The following is an 18,863-nucleotide window of genomic DNA, read 5'->3' on the forward strand; positions in this document are numbered from 1 at the left end:
AGGAGTACCATTGTCAGAAGATGTGACAAGGGGACTGTCTGTGGAGAAAGATAAATTACTGGAACAAGGAGAGACTTACTCCTCTGGGTAAAACGTTCTTCAGTACACTTGTATTAGAACAATGATCATATGTCCTTTTTTGTGAAAGCAAAGCCCCTTCCCAAGCTGGAAATAGGGAGTAATTAAAATAATACTGATAATCTGGAAGAGACCAGACAAATTCACTGTAAGAGAAACTTGGGGAAGGAGGGTGAAATAAACTGGTAGGCTGTTTCTTGCAAAAGCAAATAAATTAACCAAAATAATGAGACTATGGGAAACATGAATTTCTTTAAAAAGAAAACAAGCCTAGATGAAATAAATAACTGCTAGAAGCAGATGTTACCAGCAGATAATTTGACTTAGGTAAAAGTAGCCAGAAGTGAATTAAATAGGAGCTGAAACATTTGAAATAGTGGGAAAAGCTTTTCTAACATGGGATTAATTGTTCTGCAGATAGAGAAAAGATAGATGAAAATGAGAATAGTTAGAGTAATGCCATCTAGCATGATTCAGACTGAGAGGTGCAACAGAGATTGTGTTTTCAGAGGGAGGAAGTGTTGCTGGAAAGCAGCTGGAGGTGAGAGGTGTGCTGCCTTGGAGGTGCTGATGGGAGGTGAGCAGGGCCTGGGAAAGGAGTTCATGGAGCAGTCCCAAGAAGCTGGGCTGAACTGTTGATGTGCTGCCTGGTTTTGCACTGTGAATCAGCTCCTAGTAGAGGAAGGAAAAGTCAGTGAGGTGTGAGACAAACAGATAAAGCTTTTTGTAATAGCTGAAACCATGTCAAGCAAAAAAGCAGTGACCTGTAGATGTCAAAACTGAATCAGAATTTCCAACCCAAATATCAACAATTGGAAAAGACCTGTGGGGTCTTCCTTTGGCAACTAAATGCCAGCCTAGTGTAGATTTGAGAGATTGCGTAATCTGCAGTGGAGAAGTCTCAAATTCTGGTCACGTGGTTATGAAAAATTTTGGAATCAAGAAATGTAAGAAAGCTCTATAAAAATGTCTTGAGAGTACTTAAAAGCAGGCTGGTCTATTTTTATATACTGCAGATCTGCAGTGCTGTAAGTCATACTTCCTGGAAGCACTTTGTACATACACTAATTTAATGTTAGAATACATTACAGAGATATGTTAAAATCAAAAAGTTAAAGTTCTGCTTAGCTAACATGTATTTTGCATCAGTTTGAATAAGTGAAATACTGGGGTTTTCCTGAGCCTTTGAATGATTTTTGAGAGATGAACACCAGTGAGTATGTTAAATATCAATAAACTGTGCTACCCACAAAAGACAAATTTGTCAATTTTGTATGTGCAAGATGATTGGTAAAGGGGAATGGTAAGAAATTCTATGATGATGATGAAAGCTTATGTAGTGTGTGCCAACAAGCATGAAAGAACAATGTGGCAGAAAACACATAATGCTTGAACAAGTGCAAAGGGTATGTATTAAGCTCTGAAAGGGCTGTAAAAACTGGCAAATGAAGAATTAGGTCAAGCAGGTTTTTTTTGTTCCAGTGCAGCAACCCCAGTATCTGCCATTCCTTTAGGGGATGTTGTTTAGTTTTTTCCTTTGGGGGTAATAAATGATAAATTAATTGAACCGAATCTACTCTGCTTTCTGGAAGCAAACTGGTAGTGGAGTTAAGTTACCAGTAATTTGCTTTGAGATGATCTCTAGATAATCCTTTACTGTGTAATCAACTTTTCATATTCTGTAAGTTTATGTTCAGGTTTTCTTGTACTATTACATCTCTGTAAATCTTCCTGTATGCAGGTGTGTTAGAAAGCTGATGGGAATCACTTTTGCCCTCTTAAACATCCTTAAAGCATTTCCAGGGCCATGGACTGTGTATTGATGCTGTTTATATGTTCCTGTGTAAGTGAATTAGTGAATTTGGGTGAGTTAGTGAGTGTTGAGAAATAATGCACATTTAAATAAAATGTCCCATTTTGGAGTCTGATGTTAGAAGAACAGATAGTTCCTCTAAAATATGTAACTGATGATTCCATATGTTACTGACTTACATGCTTAAGACTTCTTGAGTTAAACTAATACAATCCTTTGTATAGATGGTCTTTTTCAGCCTAAACTAGCCTTTATTAGTTGAATCAAATTAGCTAGAGTCAAACAATTTGCAAGTTATACTGGGGCCTGTCCTTGTGTGGACATCCTATCCTGTAGATAGCTGTTCCACATGAAAGTTGGAGCCTCCCTCTTTGCTGTCCCCTTATAATTTTAACTGGGTTTTGTTTGTTTGCTTGAAATTGTCACCTTTGTTCATTGCCTTATTTTTGCAGCCTTTTTGCTTTAACTAGACTGAAATACTCTGTCAGTATTTTTGCAGAGAGTGAGACCAGGAAACCATTTTGTGTGTGAAACAGAGTGGATGTTTCCTAGATGAAAATTCCTTTACTGTAATCATGACCCTGTGTTTTTGATGAGCAGAAAGACTTGGCCATCCAGACATGTCAATACCTCAATGTCAGCTGTTACGTAGTGACATTGTGTGTGCTGGGGATGAAGAGGGGTGACACTGGTGCAGTATTGGGAGCATAACACAGAAACCCCTTAGTATTCATACTCATTAATTAATAAAATTAATATGTATCTCTGTAATATCTAATTACAGATTTGAGTCTCACTAAGGGTCAGTGAGTACTCAAAACTGTTCTGCTCTTGGCATCTATCAAGGTAGAACTCCCTTAAATTAATCGAAAGTTTAGGTATCTACAACTAATTAATATACCTGAATCACAGTGTAACTAAAGTGGAGAGCAGTGTGACATCCTTAGTTCAAGAGCTGGACTCCACCATGGCCCTCTGAGAACTACCTGCTCTATTTAAAAAGGAGCAGGCAATAGATTTCCCACCCCCTGCCCTCCTTCACAGCCTCAGATTGAGGTTGTTTGTAATTTTCCATGAATTCCATGAGAATATGGGGGTTCAGTGTGGCTGCATTGCAATCATCGTGCACCTTGCTGTAGCACAGGGCACACACAAATACCAGACCAGGAGTCAGAGTGATGATAGGGAGGTAGAACCTTTTACAGAGAGAAGGTTATGAGGTGGTCAGTTTGGGATTCTGTAGTCCTACCCTTGTGCCTTCTGCAGAGGGAACTGGTAGCTGTGAAGTGACTTCTCTTGGAGAGGGAAGAGAATATTCTCTAAGGAAGCAGAGGAGGAATATGAATACTCTATGAACAGTTCAAGTTCTGATCCAAGCTTTTACAGAGAACATTCCAGTTAGAAGAATATCTTTAGGCATCTAAAGGAGTTTGTCATAGCTGAAACAATTCCTTGATATTAAGTCCTATGGTGTGTGCTGGTCCATGGGTTCTATGGATGAGTTTACTCCAATGAGGAAGATGAGCACAGGTGCCTCCTTGTTTTGCATGGATATGCATGCTGGTTCTTTCTTCCAGCAGCACCTTTGTCACTGCCCAAAGTGAGCCATTGATGAGTAGGCAGGGGCTTGGTTTCCCGGGTTTTTCCTACACAAACTTGGATATGGTTTGGAATAGCTGTCTTGTCTTCCCTTGTGACATGGCACAAGGATTTTTTTCCCCCCACTCTTACTCAGTGTGCTTGTTTGAGTCCCTGGGGAAGGTGCCATTTTCTACCTACGTAGGCATCCCTTACATGAGACAGTTGTGGTGTCTCATGAGGATTTATCCTGGGGCCTCATGAACAGCCTGGATATCACTTACATGTGGTGGTGTTAGACTGCAGCTGGCACTCCCTCACCCCTTCCTTAGCTGTGTGTCCCAGGGGTTGGGTTTGGGAGCAGAAGCTCCGGGTGCTTTGTTTGGAGAGCTGTTCCCAGGCTCTGTGTGAAGCCGTCTGCTCCAGCCGGGAATGCTGCGCTGGGCCTGCAGAGCTTGTGCTTGGCTTGGCTCACAAGCTGAGGCAGAATTTATTTGCCTGTAGCTTAGCAGAAGCTTCACAGTGGCCAAGTTATGTTTGGGTTCTTTAAAACATGACATGGTACAGGTTTCCTCCTCACTGATGAAGATGCTCCTCTTGAGCCCTGCCACGTGTCACCCCTCCAGCTCTGTAAGGGTGTCACTGTGTGTGTCACACTCACATGCACATGTGACTTCTTGTAGCATAAGTTACACACTATTTTCTGTTTTACCAAGGACAGGTATAATTTTGATCTCATCTTACTGTTCTTAGGTGGTTTTTAAATGAATGTGGCCTGATTCTAATCACCAACTTCAGATTAAGTAATTTAAACTGTGAAAGTGGAAGCATTTCAGCTCTTGTTTGTATTTTCACAAATTATTTTTCCTTCACTGGTTGGTATAACTCTTCAAAGCTAATTTGCAGCTAAGTATACAATCTTTCTGTGTAATTTGGCTCTTAGCCTTGTCAGCCAGAAGGGATTTTTAGCTCTATGCAACTACATTTCATTTCATCCTGTATTTGAAGGGTGATATTGGTATAAATGCCTTGCCTTGAGCTTGAATTAGAATGTTGATGAAACAGTAAATCAATTTCCAATAAATACATTACATATGAAACATTATCAAATTTAGTAGTTTTGACATTTTGAGTCCTTGTGGACTAGATATTTAGGAAAAGAATACTTTCAGAAATTCCACAGATGTAGAAACAAAGAAGAGACCTAACTAATTTCAGAATCCTTCAATTTTTACCGACATGGACTCTAAATGAATCTTGCAGACAACATACTTTTTTCCCAATGTCTACAGGTGTGTCTCTATCTCCACACTGAGAAACTTCGCTTAATTTTTCTAAGATTTTTGAATAAATTGATATCTCTTTTCTGCTTCAAAATTGTTTAGACAATGAAAAATGAAAATAAACTCTCCTGCCTTTTTGGTTTTTAATCAGCTTTTCAATTCTGACTAGAGTAATAAAATTTGAGACATTGGTCTCTCTGCAGATACCGCATTTAACAAAAATAAATACAAATTATTAAGGTAAAGCGTTTATACTCAATTGAGTATATTTTATAGAAAATTATACCGAGTATGGCACTGCAGTTTAAAACTGCGAACTGCAAGTAAGATACTTCCTCTCCCAGTATGTATACAATTATGTCTGTTTATCTGAGGACTCACTGACTCAAAGTAAAGTTGCAATTGCTTGAAATAAGCACAGGCTTTAATACAGGTTGGCTTTAATATTGTATTTCATATAAGCTCTTTCATAAAGGAAACTATGTAGCAAACCATTGCTTTTATACTGTAATCTGCATTTAATAACGCAGCACTTCTGGTCAGCAGTGAAGACTTGGCTGCCTTTTGCAAGTGAAGAAACAATACCATTTACTCAGGCATTTTGTCTTTATTTCTCTTGCCTGTGACAGATGTTGGATTTGTGTGGGTGTGGTGGTTTTTTATAGCACTGACTGAAGAAAAAGTAGGTTGGGGAGATGACAGTAAAGGACTTTCCTCTGTCGCTTTAGATCTGAAAATGCAGCAGTCTAAACAGCTCAGTGGGAGTGTGGTGAGCTTGAGGACCAAAGGAACCCTTGAAGTGGGTTGTTAGATATCTATCTTAATTGCTTCCTAATTTTGCAGAATGTGTCTCCTCCCAAAACAAAGGGGCAATTAGGACTGAAAGAGTTGAGAGCATTCTGTTAGAGAAGCAGGCAGTGACTGAGATGTGCAGGGGATTGAAGCTTTTCTTTCAGTCCTGGAACACCCTGGAGCTTGGCTTGTGATGGCAGTTTGTCTGGAAGAAGGGTAGAACTGTTACAGCTCCTTCCCACTCAGTCTTATCCACTACACACAGATTGCTGGATTTTGTCTGTACAATGAGGAATTCAGTTGCTTTACTGAATGCAAATTCTTATGGTTTAATAGAGAAGGATCTTGATCCACAGGTAAATATCAAAGATGAGACTTCTGAGCTGCCTTGAACAGTTCTCTCATCTGAAGCTGAGTGATTCAGGGATTGGCCTTGGCTGAAAGTATCCTTCCCTACATTTTACACCTCATCCAAATGGGAATGACAGAGACTGAAGGTGCATGTGGCTTGATGTCAAGTGGAGGTTTTGGTCCTGCTGAAACTAAAGCAGTTTGCACAAGACTAGCAACAAAGCCATGGATTAACAGGTCTTACTGCATGTCCTTCTCGAGGGTGCTTTGTGTTGGTGGCCAGTCCCGGAGAGGAGCTTGAGCCAATGGTACCTGTTTGCAGCAGCATTTTGCAGTTAAGACTTTGCAGACCTGCAGGTGATCTGGCATGTGTGATGCTCTGAAGCTGTGGAGAGAGTGCTTAGATGGGTGATGGGAGAGTGTTTATGTTTGGTGGCTGGATATGGGGACAAGTGAAAACTATAGGTTTTCTTTAATTACTCTTGTTCCATTTTACATGTATCTTAATGTCTGCAATGGACTGTTTTTGCTGTCTTTATAGGAGGAAGAGGAGCAAGAGGAAGAAGATGATGATGAAGATGATGATGACACAGATGACCTTGATGAACTAGACACGGACCAGCTGCTGGAGGCTGAGCTGGAGGAGGATGAGAACAACGAGAATGCTGGTGAGGATGGAGAAAATGACTTTTCTCCCTCCGATGATGAGGAGATTGCCAACCTCCTGGAAGAGGGAGATGAGGGTGAAGATGAAGATTCTGATGCTGATGAGGAAGTTGAGCTGATTCTTGGAGATAGTAAGTGTGTGCCCACCTCGGTGACCTTATCTGCTGCTTAAGGTCCTGACAAAGAGGCAGCATCTAAATTTCCCCTGAAATGACTTAACTGACATGTCCCTTGTTAGTATGAGTCACAGACCATCATCGTGCTTGTTCACCTGTGGCTTCTCTCAGTAATCTGCTGGTAAAAGCAGCTCTTACGTGAGAGAACAACTGTGCATTCTGGAAAAGGAGGTATCTCCTTTCTTCAAGTGCTCCCAGGTGTGTGTGTGTGTGTGTGTGTGTGAGAACTCCATGTGAAGAAGCTTTGTCTGATGGCTTGCCTGTCCTGCCTTTCAAGGGGACACAGGTTTAACTGTTACCTCACCTGCCCTCTCTGCCTCATGTGAGCCTGTAAGGACAGAGAAGCATTTTTGATCCTTGGTGCTGTTCTTTCTCTTTTGCAATTGCTAAAAGTGCAAAGCTAACATGGCATTTCTGACTTCACTTCCTTTATTAGACTATTCTGAAGCTAACATAACTTTTGGAATATAATTTAAATTGTTCTCTTTTGCTGGCATTCCACAAATACAGTGATTTGAAAATATAAAGTGTGTGTGTATGGGTGTATAAGAAAGAAAGGTCTGAACTTTTTATGTAGCAATAAAATTTGGAAAAATGCTTCACAAGAAAGAAGGTGAGTAGGATAGCATCAGACTTGGGATTTGTGACACCAGATTCTGTTCCCTTTTTTGCAGCACAATTTTTGAGTATGTGTAGCCAAACCATTTAGTTATTTTTAATTTTCAAGCTGTAAAAATGGACATAATGTAGTTACCTTAAGGTAAGGGGTTGGTAAGGATGAGTAATTATGGTGTGCAAGGTGTTTGAAGTCCTGCAGTGATGGGAGATTGGTTCCCATCTCAGCTCTCATATCAGGCTTCCCTGCCAGTGTGCTGGAGGATGAAGCATGGCAGGCCCCACGTTGGCAGTGATGTGGCTGGCAGACTCATCCATGTCTTCTGTGGAAATGTAGCTCAGTCATTTTTAAGGACGTGGCCACATTAGGTTGCCAGAGTTATTCTCTGAGGTCACTCTGCTGTTGTCTAGAGGGAAATAGGTTTATCCTGTAGAGCCATGAAGGATATTTGCACAGCTCAGTCATTAATAGCATATTGCAGTGTGACATTTTGGGATTACAGGGAACCTCTGTGTCCTAGTAGTGGGCAGGATCTTCGTGACACAACTCCACTTGTTTTTCCTTGGGGAATGCAGGGCCAGAAGCTCTTCAGAGAGCACCTGGGGTGCTGTACCTTGAATTGTCCAAGGGGCAGAATGGCCAGGATGTTCAGGCCATTTCAATAACTCTTCCTGGAACAAACAAGGTGCTACTTGACAGGCGTTTCAGGCGTGCTCTGCAGAACACTGTGTTATGAAGCAGCCACATCTGTACATCATTTATGGATAGAGCCACTTGAGCAGAACTTAGATCTGGTATGGCTGTGGAGCTGCAGGCAGCCCATCCCATGGCTGTTAGGTTGCTTAGCAGCAATTTCAGGAACTCAGAGCAGGGAGTGCAGCTCTGCTGGGCTGATGCATGCATGGTCCTTGATGGGTTTGATGAGTGGGGTTCTATGGCAGCTGCTCTGTGATTTCATCTGACTTCTTTCTGTTTCCCCACCCCCCAGCAAAGAACAATTAAAATTTTCCTCTGCTTATGCTTGTTCCAGAATTAAAAGTTGTAAGGGCACTGCCAGCATAGCAAGGACCGATCTGAGGCATGGGGTGCATTTAGAGTGTTCCCTACTGCAGATTCTTGCTGTATTGTGGGTGAACCTCCATAACATACAGTGAGTGTTTTCAAAGCAAAATAATTCAGAGAACAGTTGAAACAGGAGTGAGTGGCATTGGTTGCTATGTGTTCCTTTTTAAAAATAATCCATGGAGAACCTTTAAAGTATGAATTTGTCTTCCTCCTCCTTTGTTACCACCTTGGGGACATTAGATCTGTTTGTCAAAGCAGTTAATGCATTGTGCAGGTCTTTCAAGAGCTTTTTCCTGGGCGGGCTGAGTGTAATTTTTGAAATGCACATATGGCATAGGATGGAAGAAATACATGGGATTCTCACCAGCAGCATGGCTGACTCTGGATTCTGATTCCTCTTCTGTAATCCAAAATGGCAACTTCCAGGCAGGTCTGTGCAAACTAACTATGCCAAACAGTTAACTGCAGTCAGGTTTACTTGCAGACATAGAGCTCAGAACTGGAAGGTTATGTGGTGAACTGGGGAATAGTGAGGAGATCCTTTCTCAGAGCTTTTCTCTGGGGTTAAAAAAAACCCACCCAACAAAAACCCCCCAAAACTCCAACTTTCTCAGCTTCTCTTCTCCAGAGTTTCTGGATTGGTATCTTGCTTGTGCTTCTTTCCCTCTTACTGTGTAAGTGTAGCTGCTGCAGCAGTGGCTGGTGTTCCAGCAACCCAATGTGGCTGTGGCTGTTCTGGGAGCACTGATGACCCCTCAGCTTAGGCTCAGTCCGATGGATGGTGAGATGGAGCATCCCTTGCTGATCACAGTGGAAAGGCAGCTGGCTGATCTTCAGGGAGGAGGGTTGGGGGAAAGGGTTTGTGCCCTGTTTGCTTGCCTGTGATTTTTTTTCCCCCCTAAGGATAGCATCTGAGAAGGGGTGAACCCTCCAGAAGGTCTTTCTTACCTTAACAGGCATTTTAGAGATCCACATTACTGAGATGGCTAAGTGGAAGTCTTGGTGTCTTTTTTTTTTTTTTCTTTTTAACTATTTTTAACACCCAGTTATCTGCTGCATCCAATGAATTCGCATAAGAAAAAGAACCAACACCACCTCTAAGGTAAGGCAGGAGCCCTCTTGCTGCCAGAGCTGCTACTGCTTCCTTCTTGCACAACTGAGGGAGGAGAGATCTTATGTTTTAAGATAAAAAGCGTGTGTGTATGCGTGTGTGACTGCTTCTGGTAAATCCCCTCATGTCTTTATTCTGCACCACAATGAAGAAAACCAGGAAAAGCACAAGTTACAGGTCACCTTTAGTAAGTGACCTGTAGTTAAATTCATTACAGAAACCTTTGAGTTACTAGAGGAAGGTTCTGGTTGTGAATGCGTGGATTGCTTCCACCTTAGTGAGGTGCAACTCACTGCATGAGGAATTACCCTGTGCACATCATGCAGGGGCCAGGCTGGTGGCACTGTCCAGCTGTGAGGAACGACTGCCACATCTGTCCAGCCCCTGGCATGAAGAGTTGTTGCCCTTTGTGTGCAGGAAGTTGTGCAGGCAGCTCTCTGCTGGTGTCCTCCTCACCTTGTCAGGGGAAAAACCTGCCAGCTCATAGAAACTGCACTTGCTAAGCTGCTCTCCTTGAGCCTCTGTTTTAAGCAGGGAAAGAAAGCTCTGGTGCAGATTTCCTGGCTGCTTTTGAGTGGTTTGGAGCACTGATGGTGCTGCCAGGGGTGACCATCTCCTGTGCCTGGGCAAGTGCCTCTGCCGCAAACCAAACCTAACCCTCGTGTCTCCTTTGCAGCCGATAGCTCCGATAACTCCGACCTGGAGGACGACATCATCCTGTCCCTGAATGAGTGAGGAGCGGCTGCGGGCGGGGTGTGGGCAGGAGACGACGCTCCCTTCCCAGCAGAAGACCAGAGACCAAATTGGAAACCGACTCTGAGCACCCCAGCCCTACTTATCCTGGGAAAGCCTGAGGATCTCCTGCCGATCCGCTGTGTTGGTTTGAGTCAGTTTGAGGCTCGGGGCTAAGTCTCAATAAAGAGACCTGGGGTTAGGCCTCATTTCTCTCTGCCTTTTTTTTTTTTTATTTTTTATTTTAGGCTGAGATGACTCTTCAAGGAAACTTCTGAAGATATTTCACAATATATTTTCTTTGTATAAAGTTCTTTCCTAAAGAACAGAAATAGTTTTATAAAAAAAAAAAAAAAAGAAAAAAAAAAGGCAAGTGTTCTAGTAAAGAGGGGAGACCTTTGTATTCCTGTAGTACCTTGTTACCATGGGGTAGGTTTGGGGAGAAAAATTGTTTAAAATTAAAAGAAATTAAACTTTATGCAACTACTAAGTGAAATAAGAGGATCATGGTTTCTAATATTGTTGAGGAGTGAGAATATTTTTATTTTAAATATGATTTTATTTTTAAAAAAGAAGAACTACAGGTGTTATACCTGCTAATGCACCAGTGTGTTCCAGATGCTTTTGTCCTCCAGGGAAGAGCCCCTGGGGTGTTTGCTAATGTAGATTTGCGCTGTGATACCAGCTGTAGTGGGAGGCTGAAATCCTGGGTGGGCCTAGTCAGAGCCTGGTATTCCTGAAGACATGGGAATCTGGGATTGAAGTTTGAGCCCTTTTTCTCCCTCCTGCCCTTTGTGGTTCAAGTTTTTTAATCTTTCTTTCTCTTTTTTTTTTTTCTTTTCCCTCTTGCCCTCTGTGTGGAAACTGCAAATTGAAGGCCTTTTTCTTTAATGTAAAGTGTATTTATTAAAAAATTAAATACAAGTCCTGTCTGTCTGTACGGCTGTGAATTGTAGCCATGCAAAAGCAGTGCTCCATGTGCCTGCAGGGCTTGGCTGAGAGCAGCCAGGTGTAGCTGGAACCTGGCTGCAGTAAGGAAGGGCAAAGGAAACAGGGGTTTGGGAGCTCAGCCTGGCCATGGCACAGCAGCTGTGAGTTCCAGTTCTGATCCCTTGGGTTGCCTGACAGCCTGGAATTCTCAGTGGCAGCCTCACCACTGTGTGGGAGCTGGATGATGCCACTGGGCTGTGGTTGTGTGGGGAGGTGCTCTGGAGTGTCCACTGCAGTTCAGGCAGGGAATTCCCCATCTCCCAGGGTGTGCCAGGAGCTGGGAGCAGCACTGGCTTCCTCCTGTGGTTTGGCATTGCCCAAGCTGCCCTGTGGCTGTTGGGGCAGAGGGCAAATCCTGCTGAGGCATGAGAGGAGGCCCTGCCCCTCAGAACAGGAGGAAGAGATGGCAGTGGAGTGTTTTGCTTCACGGTGCAGCACCCAGCTGTGCAGCTTGGGCCTGTGCTCAGAGCTGGCACGTGAGGGTGCTCTCTGCTTGCCTGGACAAGGCCACGACTGTGCTGTTTATTCCCAGGTGTTCAGATAACATCCACTCACCCTTTAAACCTTTCTCTGTTTTGGCCCTTTTCAGAATAGGGTGTGAGGCAGAACAGGGAACTGGAGACTTCTCCTTGACACTCCAACCAGTTTTCCACCAAGAACTGCTCGTTTCCACTAAGGCTCAAGGTCTTACTGCTTGAAGAGGAAGGATTTCCTTTTTAACTGAAAGAAGGGATAGCTTTTTTCCCCTCCAGCATTGCATGTACTTAATGCACTTACCCAGGGCTGCTTGTTAATAATTAAAAAGAAAGGTTCTGCTGCAACTTAAAATGGATAATTGTACCCTACAGAGTCGATAAAGATGAGCAAGTTGTGATTATTGCAGCATTTAAGACCAGCAATTGGAGCAGCATTCTGATTAAATGAGGGGATTGAAAATCGGATATGCCACCCAACAGCTGTGGAAGTAGCCTCTGCCTTACCAGAAACCATCCTACCCAACTTCACCATAGAAAAATGTGCAGCTCAGGAGGAGGAAAAAAAGAAAAGCATGTACTCAGCTACTGCTTCCAGGGAGAGGCAGTGCCAGCCGTCCATATATTGTTCTGGCATTATATCCCAGCTGTAACTGGCTGCATCTGCTGCTGATTTGGGCCTGGCTGTTTTGGAGAAATTTACCAGCTAGTTTTATGAGACAGAACCAAAACACCTGGGATGGCACTCCTGTGTATGCATTTGACTTGAACCTGAGGTGCTGTAAGTATATGAGCCATCCCTCCACTCCCACACCTGCCCTAACTCCACTGAACAGAGCCAAAGGGAGTGGGTTTGGGCCTTACCCTGTGGGGAAGGAGGCAGGGCCTGCAGGTTACATCCCCCCCCCCCCCCAAAGAACTGCTGAAGCAGCCCCCCAGCCCCTATCCCGAGCAGACCTGGCCTCTGAAGGTAAATACACGCCTGGGGAAGCTGCCTGCAGCCCATGCTACTGCCTTAGTTCTGGGGGTCTCACTGAAGAGTGCTGGGGAACAGGTGACTGCACCAACTTGGGTGCAAAGTGGGGTTCAGAACTGGGGACTAGCAGGGATCATTTTGTTTTTGTCAGGCCATAATTCTGCAGCTGCTTGGGATGGGGAGAATTCTCAGCATTTGGAAAATCACCTGCCACCCTGGCATCATGATTTAATCTATTTAAAAGCATGTTGCTTGGAAAGAATCCTATAATCTTCTGGAATACTCCCAGCACGTGGCTGATGTGGTGCCATACAGTATTTCTTCTATGCAGCAGTTACAGACCCTGGCTTAGGGGGGAAGGAGATTTAAATGTCCTGCCAGCTGGCTAAGACCTACTCCTCCCTCTGCATCAGAGGGGAGCAGGGAGGATGTTGTTTCCTCCCACAATGTGAGCAGATGAGCCCAGCACAGCCTGTGCCCTCTTGTCAGCGTGGTCCTCACTGTTCTGGGACCTGAGTAACTGCTTGGCCCATTTGGTGCACTGCAGCACCCTTCCATGGAACACAGCCTGTGGAATGCCCTGCCAGCACCCTGGGAGGGAGCAGCACATCCCTGCAGGGCTGGGGTTAAAAAATCTCCCACAGGCCAGGGCTGGGAGAGCAAGGTACAAAGCCAAGTGTAGCTAAGGGCAGTGACTGAGGCTCCTCAGCACGGGTTAGAGCGCATCCAGGGCTAGTCCTCATCCGTTTCAGTAGGAAAGACAGCCAGCAACTGCTGTTAAAGAGGCCTTGTAAGACAGAATGTTTGCTGAATGGGTGCTTAGAATAAAAGATGGGGTAGCTCAGTCTAAGCACTAACACTCTCAGACCAGCCCATCCACCATGACACACTCTGTTCCCCCTCTGAGTTTCAGATCACCCCAAGGAGCCAGACACCATTACCCTGCCATGATCACCTTACTGCCCCATTGTACTGGGCTGAAAGGCACCATCCTCCAAAAAACAACCCCCCAGCACTGCCTTACCCAGCACCTTCCAGCATGACCGAGGGGCTCAAGCCTCCCACCCCCCCCTTCTACTCCCCAGAACTGCTGTCCGTCCCAGTTTAAGGCCCAAGGCTTTGATGCTGTAAGATCCAGATGCAGATTTATTTTGCTGTAACTGCCAACCCTTTTTCAGGCCTGTTTCTCTTGGAATCAGCCTGGATACATGTGTGAAGGGATGGGATGGTGGACACGAGTCCAGGATGGGGCTTTTGGCCTTGGCACAGTCTGTTAAAGCCATGGTGTGGCTCCCTTGCCTGCTGGGGATCAGGGAAAGCTCAGGTCATTGTGGCAGAGGGATGCTGCTCCTTCTCTCCCAGGTGTCTTTCCCGTAACTCTCCAACTTCTCCTTTACACCTGTTAATTTTGGTAGGAGGGAGATTTGTTGGTCTCACATGCTCACAACCATCAGCCACCTCTCTGGGAACAGAAATCCCATCATTCAACTCTTTGTCTTCTAAACAACCCTCACTATTATTTACTTATTTCACCAGGAAACTGGGAGATGGGGGATTTTGGGCTGTTCCTCGGCTTCACCAGCAAACAGTCACGGCTTTTATAATTTACTCATTTTTTTTCCTTCCCCTTTCTAGCACTCACACACCATAACACACACAAGGCCATGCCCCAGCACCACGAGCTGCAGCTCCATGCCATGCCAGCCAAGCAGGCACTTGTACTGGCACCACCAGTGTGCCCGGACACCTCCTAGGCAGGATAACTCCCACAGAAGGCTCTAATTGCTCTAGGACCGGCCACGAGGGGTATTTAATAGCACTTGGTTCGGGTAACACTGAACCGTTACAATTATTGACATTTGGCACTGTCGGGGACTCGGTCTCGAGGGTGGAGTCGGTGTCCCTATAACCGTGTGAAACCGCGGCAGCCCAGTGCCACCAGTACAGCCTGGCTGCTTCGGGCGCTGGAGTTTGCCCCTCTGCTCCCACAGCACACTCCCAGAGCCCTGCTGTTCCCAGTGGAGCAGCCAGCTCCCCTCTCTGACCCCTGCCTGCCCTGCATGGACAACACCCTCCACAGCCTCGGAGCTGCACTCGGGTGCTTAAGGACAGAATAATTTTCTGGGATACGGAAGATGCATCAAGTGAAATGCAACCCCCCAACCCCATAAAACCAACCCACACTTGTTGATATTAATAATGTCCCTACAGCTGCAGGTTAAAAAGTGAAAAATAAAAGCAGCATTAGACTGAGTTATGCTCCCTGCTAAGTGGGTTGTGACACCAATCATACCTGAGAGCTGAGTTTTAGAAGGGCGTTTGGCAGCCCTCAGCAAGTTGCTGGGTCACAGAGATTGGTGCAAGATAAGTCTGGTTCTCCCACTCTGGTTCTCCCAATTTGTTCACTTGCTTACCATAAGAACAACAAAAAACCACCTGCAAATCTAAAGAAACTTTAAAATGTAACATTTTTAATCCCACACAATTTTCTGTAAGTCTCCTAAAATCTACAGGCATAATTTTAAAAAATAAAAATATCCCCAAACAGAACAGTGTGGATTTTAACTCCACCTTGGACTCATTACCACATCCTTATGGTGCTGAGCACTCAGGGGGTCTGGCCTCCCAACCAACCCCCTCATACCACAGACAGCAAGGGTGATGGATCCAGCCCATTTTAGAGCTCAGATTTGGATCTCCAGTGGTTCCTCTGTTACAGGTTACCTATGGTAACATAACACATTCTCAGCCAGCCAGGTGCATTTCTCTCTTTTTTTTAAGCCTGCAAACAAATCTTAACTTTAGGGGAAAAATAATTTGCCATTTATCTTTCAATAAACGATTCCAGGTAGTACAACATGATTGACTGCAAATGGGCACCTTCAGCTCACCAAACACCTTCATGCCCCTGGCTTGTCCACATCTAATATGGGCCCAAAAGGGTTCCCCCTTCAATCACATTTTTTTCTTCTGCTTGTTTTTCCTTTCATAAAAATTGGGAATGTCAACTTTTATGACTGAGACATGTGCCAGGTGCTCTCAAACCTCACCAACTGGAATACAGGGTCCACTCCTTAGCAGCAAACCTTTTGCCAAGTATCAACTAATTTTTTGGTGTGTATGAAAAACACTTTTATTCTTGATCAGGATTTGCTTCCTTGGCAGGCTGGCTTCCTGCAAAGCTTCTATCCTCAAATAGAGACTCAACAGCAAAGCATCCAGACTCAAATTTACGAAATAAAAAGCAAACAGGACAAAAAAAAAAAAAAAATACAGACCCAACCTTTCAGTCTCTGATACAGCATAAAGAACCCCCCTTCCCCTCCCACCTTGAAGACACATATAAAGATGAAGGAGGTGCTCAAGGCTGGGATCTGAGAAACTGAACTGGGCTGGGGCCTCACCCGGCCTGGCTGCTCCTGCAGCACAGGGAACTCACCCTTCCTGGCCATAAGAACTCGGATACCGCACAAGTTTAGAAATCCATCAGTGAACAAGGCTTTACTGACAACTTTCATACAGTTAAAAAATAAAAATACAGAACAACAGCGGACAGTGTCACATATTAAAAACGAATAAAATGGGCTCTATTTAAAATTTTAATAGATATTATAGGTATTAAAATTAATTAGAAACTAAAAATCTTACCACTTTGGTCAAGGTGTTTTGAGCCTCGACCAAAATGATCAGCCTTAAAAACAACTGGGCTGTGTGACACACAAAGAAAACATGGAATTTGAAAAGACAGTGTGGGCTAGGCAGTGTCTTTGACTATAACTATCACCATATGTTCTTCTTCTAACTTCCCCAATGTCCTTAGTGCTGACTGGAGGTACTGCTGAGAGAACTCGCAAGGAGGGAACGCGTAAAGCATGCCTGTGCTGTCCCTGCCCTTTGCCCCTCCCACGGGCAGGCTGATAACCCCAGCAGCCTGCTTCTGTTTCAAGTAGGAGACCAGATTCCTGAGAAGCCGTCGCTGCAAGCCAGGCTCTACCACAGGGAAGGTCCCCTCGGCCCCTGCCCCTGCCGGGGCGGACTGGGTGGCCAGGAGCACGGCGTAGCCGTTGGGGCTGCCTTGTTTGATGCGCCGCGTGACTTCATCCAGCTTGGGCTGGTCCAGCCGAAGTCTCTGAGCGATTTTGAGCTGTGTCAACTTCCCGCCAGATGAATGGTCTTTGAGGAGTCCGTTGATGACACCGAGGTCTCCCTCCAGGATGTGCATAGAGGTGGGGAAGCAGCTGTTTTTTAGCACAAGAAGCCCATTCCAAGCAAGTTGCAGTGTCTGAGCATATTCTGATAAATTCTTTAGCTTTTTGGTCTCAGATTTTGGCTCCTCGTGAGTTTTTGATTCCGATTCACCAGTTCGATGATTGCGTTCGCTGTCCCTTTTTTTGGGCTGGGGAGTGTCGGCTGGCTCACGATGGGGTTTCTCCTCGGCCGCGTGACGATTGTTCTGGAGGGAGTTACTCTGCTCTTTCTCGGCTCCGGGGTCTGTAGTGTGATTCTCCTTGCGAGCCCTGTCAGGGCTGCGGTCTAGAGCTGGCCCACTGGCCTTTGTCCTGCTTCTGTCCTCGTAAGGCGAGTGAGTAGTCCTTCCGCGGTCACTGGAAAGACTCCGGCGTTTCCGCCTCTCTTCCCACGGTTTGGGCACACTGCGGTCGCCGTCGCTGCCCCAGCGCTCCCCGCTCCGGCTGCGCACGGACCGGCTGTAGCTCTCCAGGTTGTTCCTGCGTTCCGCATTTTTGGCAGGGCTGGCCCAGTCTGCCTCCACAAAGCTCCTGTCTCTGTCCGAGTACAGGAGGTGCGGAGGAGTCCTATCCCGCACCCTCAAGTCTTGCTCCAGGCTCCGGTGCCGGCTGTACCCGTCAGCCAGCAGCTCGTAGTGCACGGGGAGCGGTGCGGGCTGGTACTGCTGCGGGTATCTCGTCTCTTCTGCTTTGGCAAAATCCACTCGGAGCCTCCTCTCCGGTCCGCCCAAGGGAAAGCCCCTCATCTGCGCGCAGGCGGCCTGGGCAGCGTCCAGGCTCTCGTACTGGATATAAGCGAAGCTGTCGCCCTTCACGTAGTCAATAGTCCTGATGCTGCCAAAGCGGTCGAACTCCCTGGCCAGGGCAGCCAGGGAAGTGCTGGGGCCAAGGCCCCCCACCCACAGCCGGGTGGTGGGGTTGGCTTTCCCGTAGCCGATTTTGATGGGGTTCCTGCCCACAACACGGCCCGACATGGCCACCTTGGCCCGGTGTGCCATGTCCAAGTTCTGGAACTTGAGGAAGGCGTAGGCACCGCCCTGGCCGCGTGCGGGGCGCTTGATCACCACCTCCTCGATGATACCGTACTTCTCGAAGGCACGCCTCAGCTCCACCTCCGACACGTTGTGGTCCAGGTTGCCGATGAAGAGGTTGCGGGTGGCTCTCTGGTCATCCTCCGGCATCAGGTCTTCTTCGGCCACGATGGGGTAACTGTACGGGCGGCCGCGCTCGTCGTACAGCCCGTAGTAATCCAGGGCCCGCTCCCGCTCCCGGGAGAGCCCGATGGCGGCCGCTTCCAGAGCGAAGGCGGCGGCGGCAGCGTGGCGGGGCCGTGGCTCCCGCAGCAAGGGGCTGGTGACCGGCGACAGCGAGCGCTGCTTGTATTGGTAGGCGCTGTGCAGGGGCGGCAGGTACCCCAGCGGCTCCGGGGAAGGCGCGGGGGGCGGCGTACGGCTGCGCCGGCCCCCGCGCAAGTACACGGGCTCCACCTTGAGCGGCCGGTCGTAGAGGAGCAGCTGCCGGGCCCGGGCGTGCCGGCGGGCGTCGCGGGCATCCCCGGGGTGTCGGAAGTTCACGTATGCGACGCGGCCGAGCTCGGGCGTGTGGGAGAGCTTGACACTGATGTCCCCGGCGCCCCCGCCCGCGAAGCGCTGGAAGAGGCGGAACAGTCCGTCCTCCAGCAGCTGGTCGGGCAGGGCCGCGCTCAGCCCGCTCACCAGCAGCGTCTTGTACTCGCAGGAGCCGGGCGGCTCCCCGGCCAGCCCGGCCGAGCCCCCGAGCGGCGCCAGCAGCAGCGAGGGCGCGGCGCCCGGCGGCGGCCCGGCCAGCAGCAGCGACGGGGCCACCACGGCGCCCGGCAGCGCCTTGGCCTTGGGCACGCCGAGCGCCCGGGACGAGGAAGAGGAGGAGGACGAGGG

The 18,863-nt window shown here is 46.8% G+C and overlaps 2 protein-coding genes across 4 annotated transcripts in view; one reads left to right on the forward strand and one right to left on the reverse strand.

The window, feature by feature from the left end:
* The window catches only part of DCAF1 (DDB1 and CUL4 associated factor 1), a 49,286-nt gene extending 38,101 nt beyond the window's left edge, over nucleotides 1–11,185 (forward strand). Inside the window, exons 23-25 of one of the 3 annotated variants that reach the window (XM_042018598.1) lie at nucleotides 6,437–6,692; nucleotides 9,465–9,520; nucleotides 10,206–10,284. In XM_042018598.1, coding sequence (XP_041874532.1) covers nucleotides 6,437–6,692; nucleotides 9,465–9,484 — 276 coding nt within the window. In that variant the 3' untranslated portion in view covers nucleotides 9,485–9,520; nucleotides 10,206–10,284. Of the gene's footprint in view, nucleotides 1–6,436; nucleotides 6,693–9,464; nucleotides 9,521–10,205 lie in introns of those variants that run through there. The other 2 variants (XM_042018587.1, XR_006014505.1) reach the window with 2 other exon arrangements.
* A 4,989-nt stretch (nucleotides 11,186–16,174) lies between these two features.
* Nucleotides 16,175–18,863, reverse strand: RBM15B (RNA binding motif protein 15B; the record flags this gene model as incomplete). Its single annotated transcript, XM_042017901.1, has 1 exon — nucleotides 16,175–18,863. A coding segment is annotated over one exon (2,409 nt), but the record flags the coding sequence as incomplete, so codon positions are not given.

The sequence above is a fragment of the Corvus kubaryi genome, unplaced genomic scaffold, assembly GCF_017639235.1.
Source record: "Corvus kubaryi isolate FWS band 111438036 unplaced genomic scaffold, C.kubaryi_AGA036_p1.0 124, whole genome shotgun sequence".
In the NCBI taxonomy this organism is placed as follows: Eukaryota; Metazoa; Chordata; class Aves; order Passeriformes; family Corvidae; genus Corvus; species Corvus kubaryi.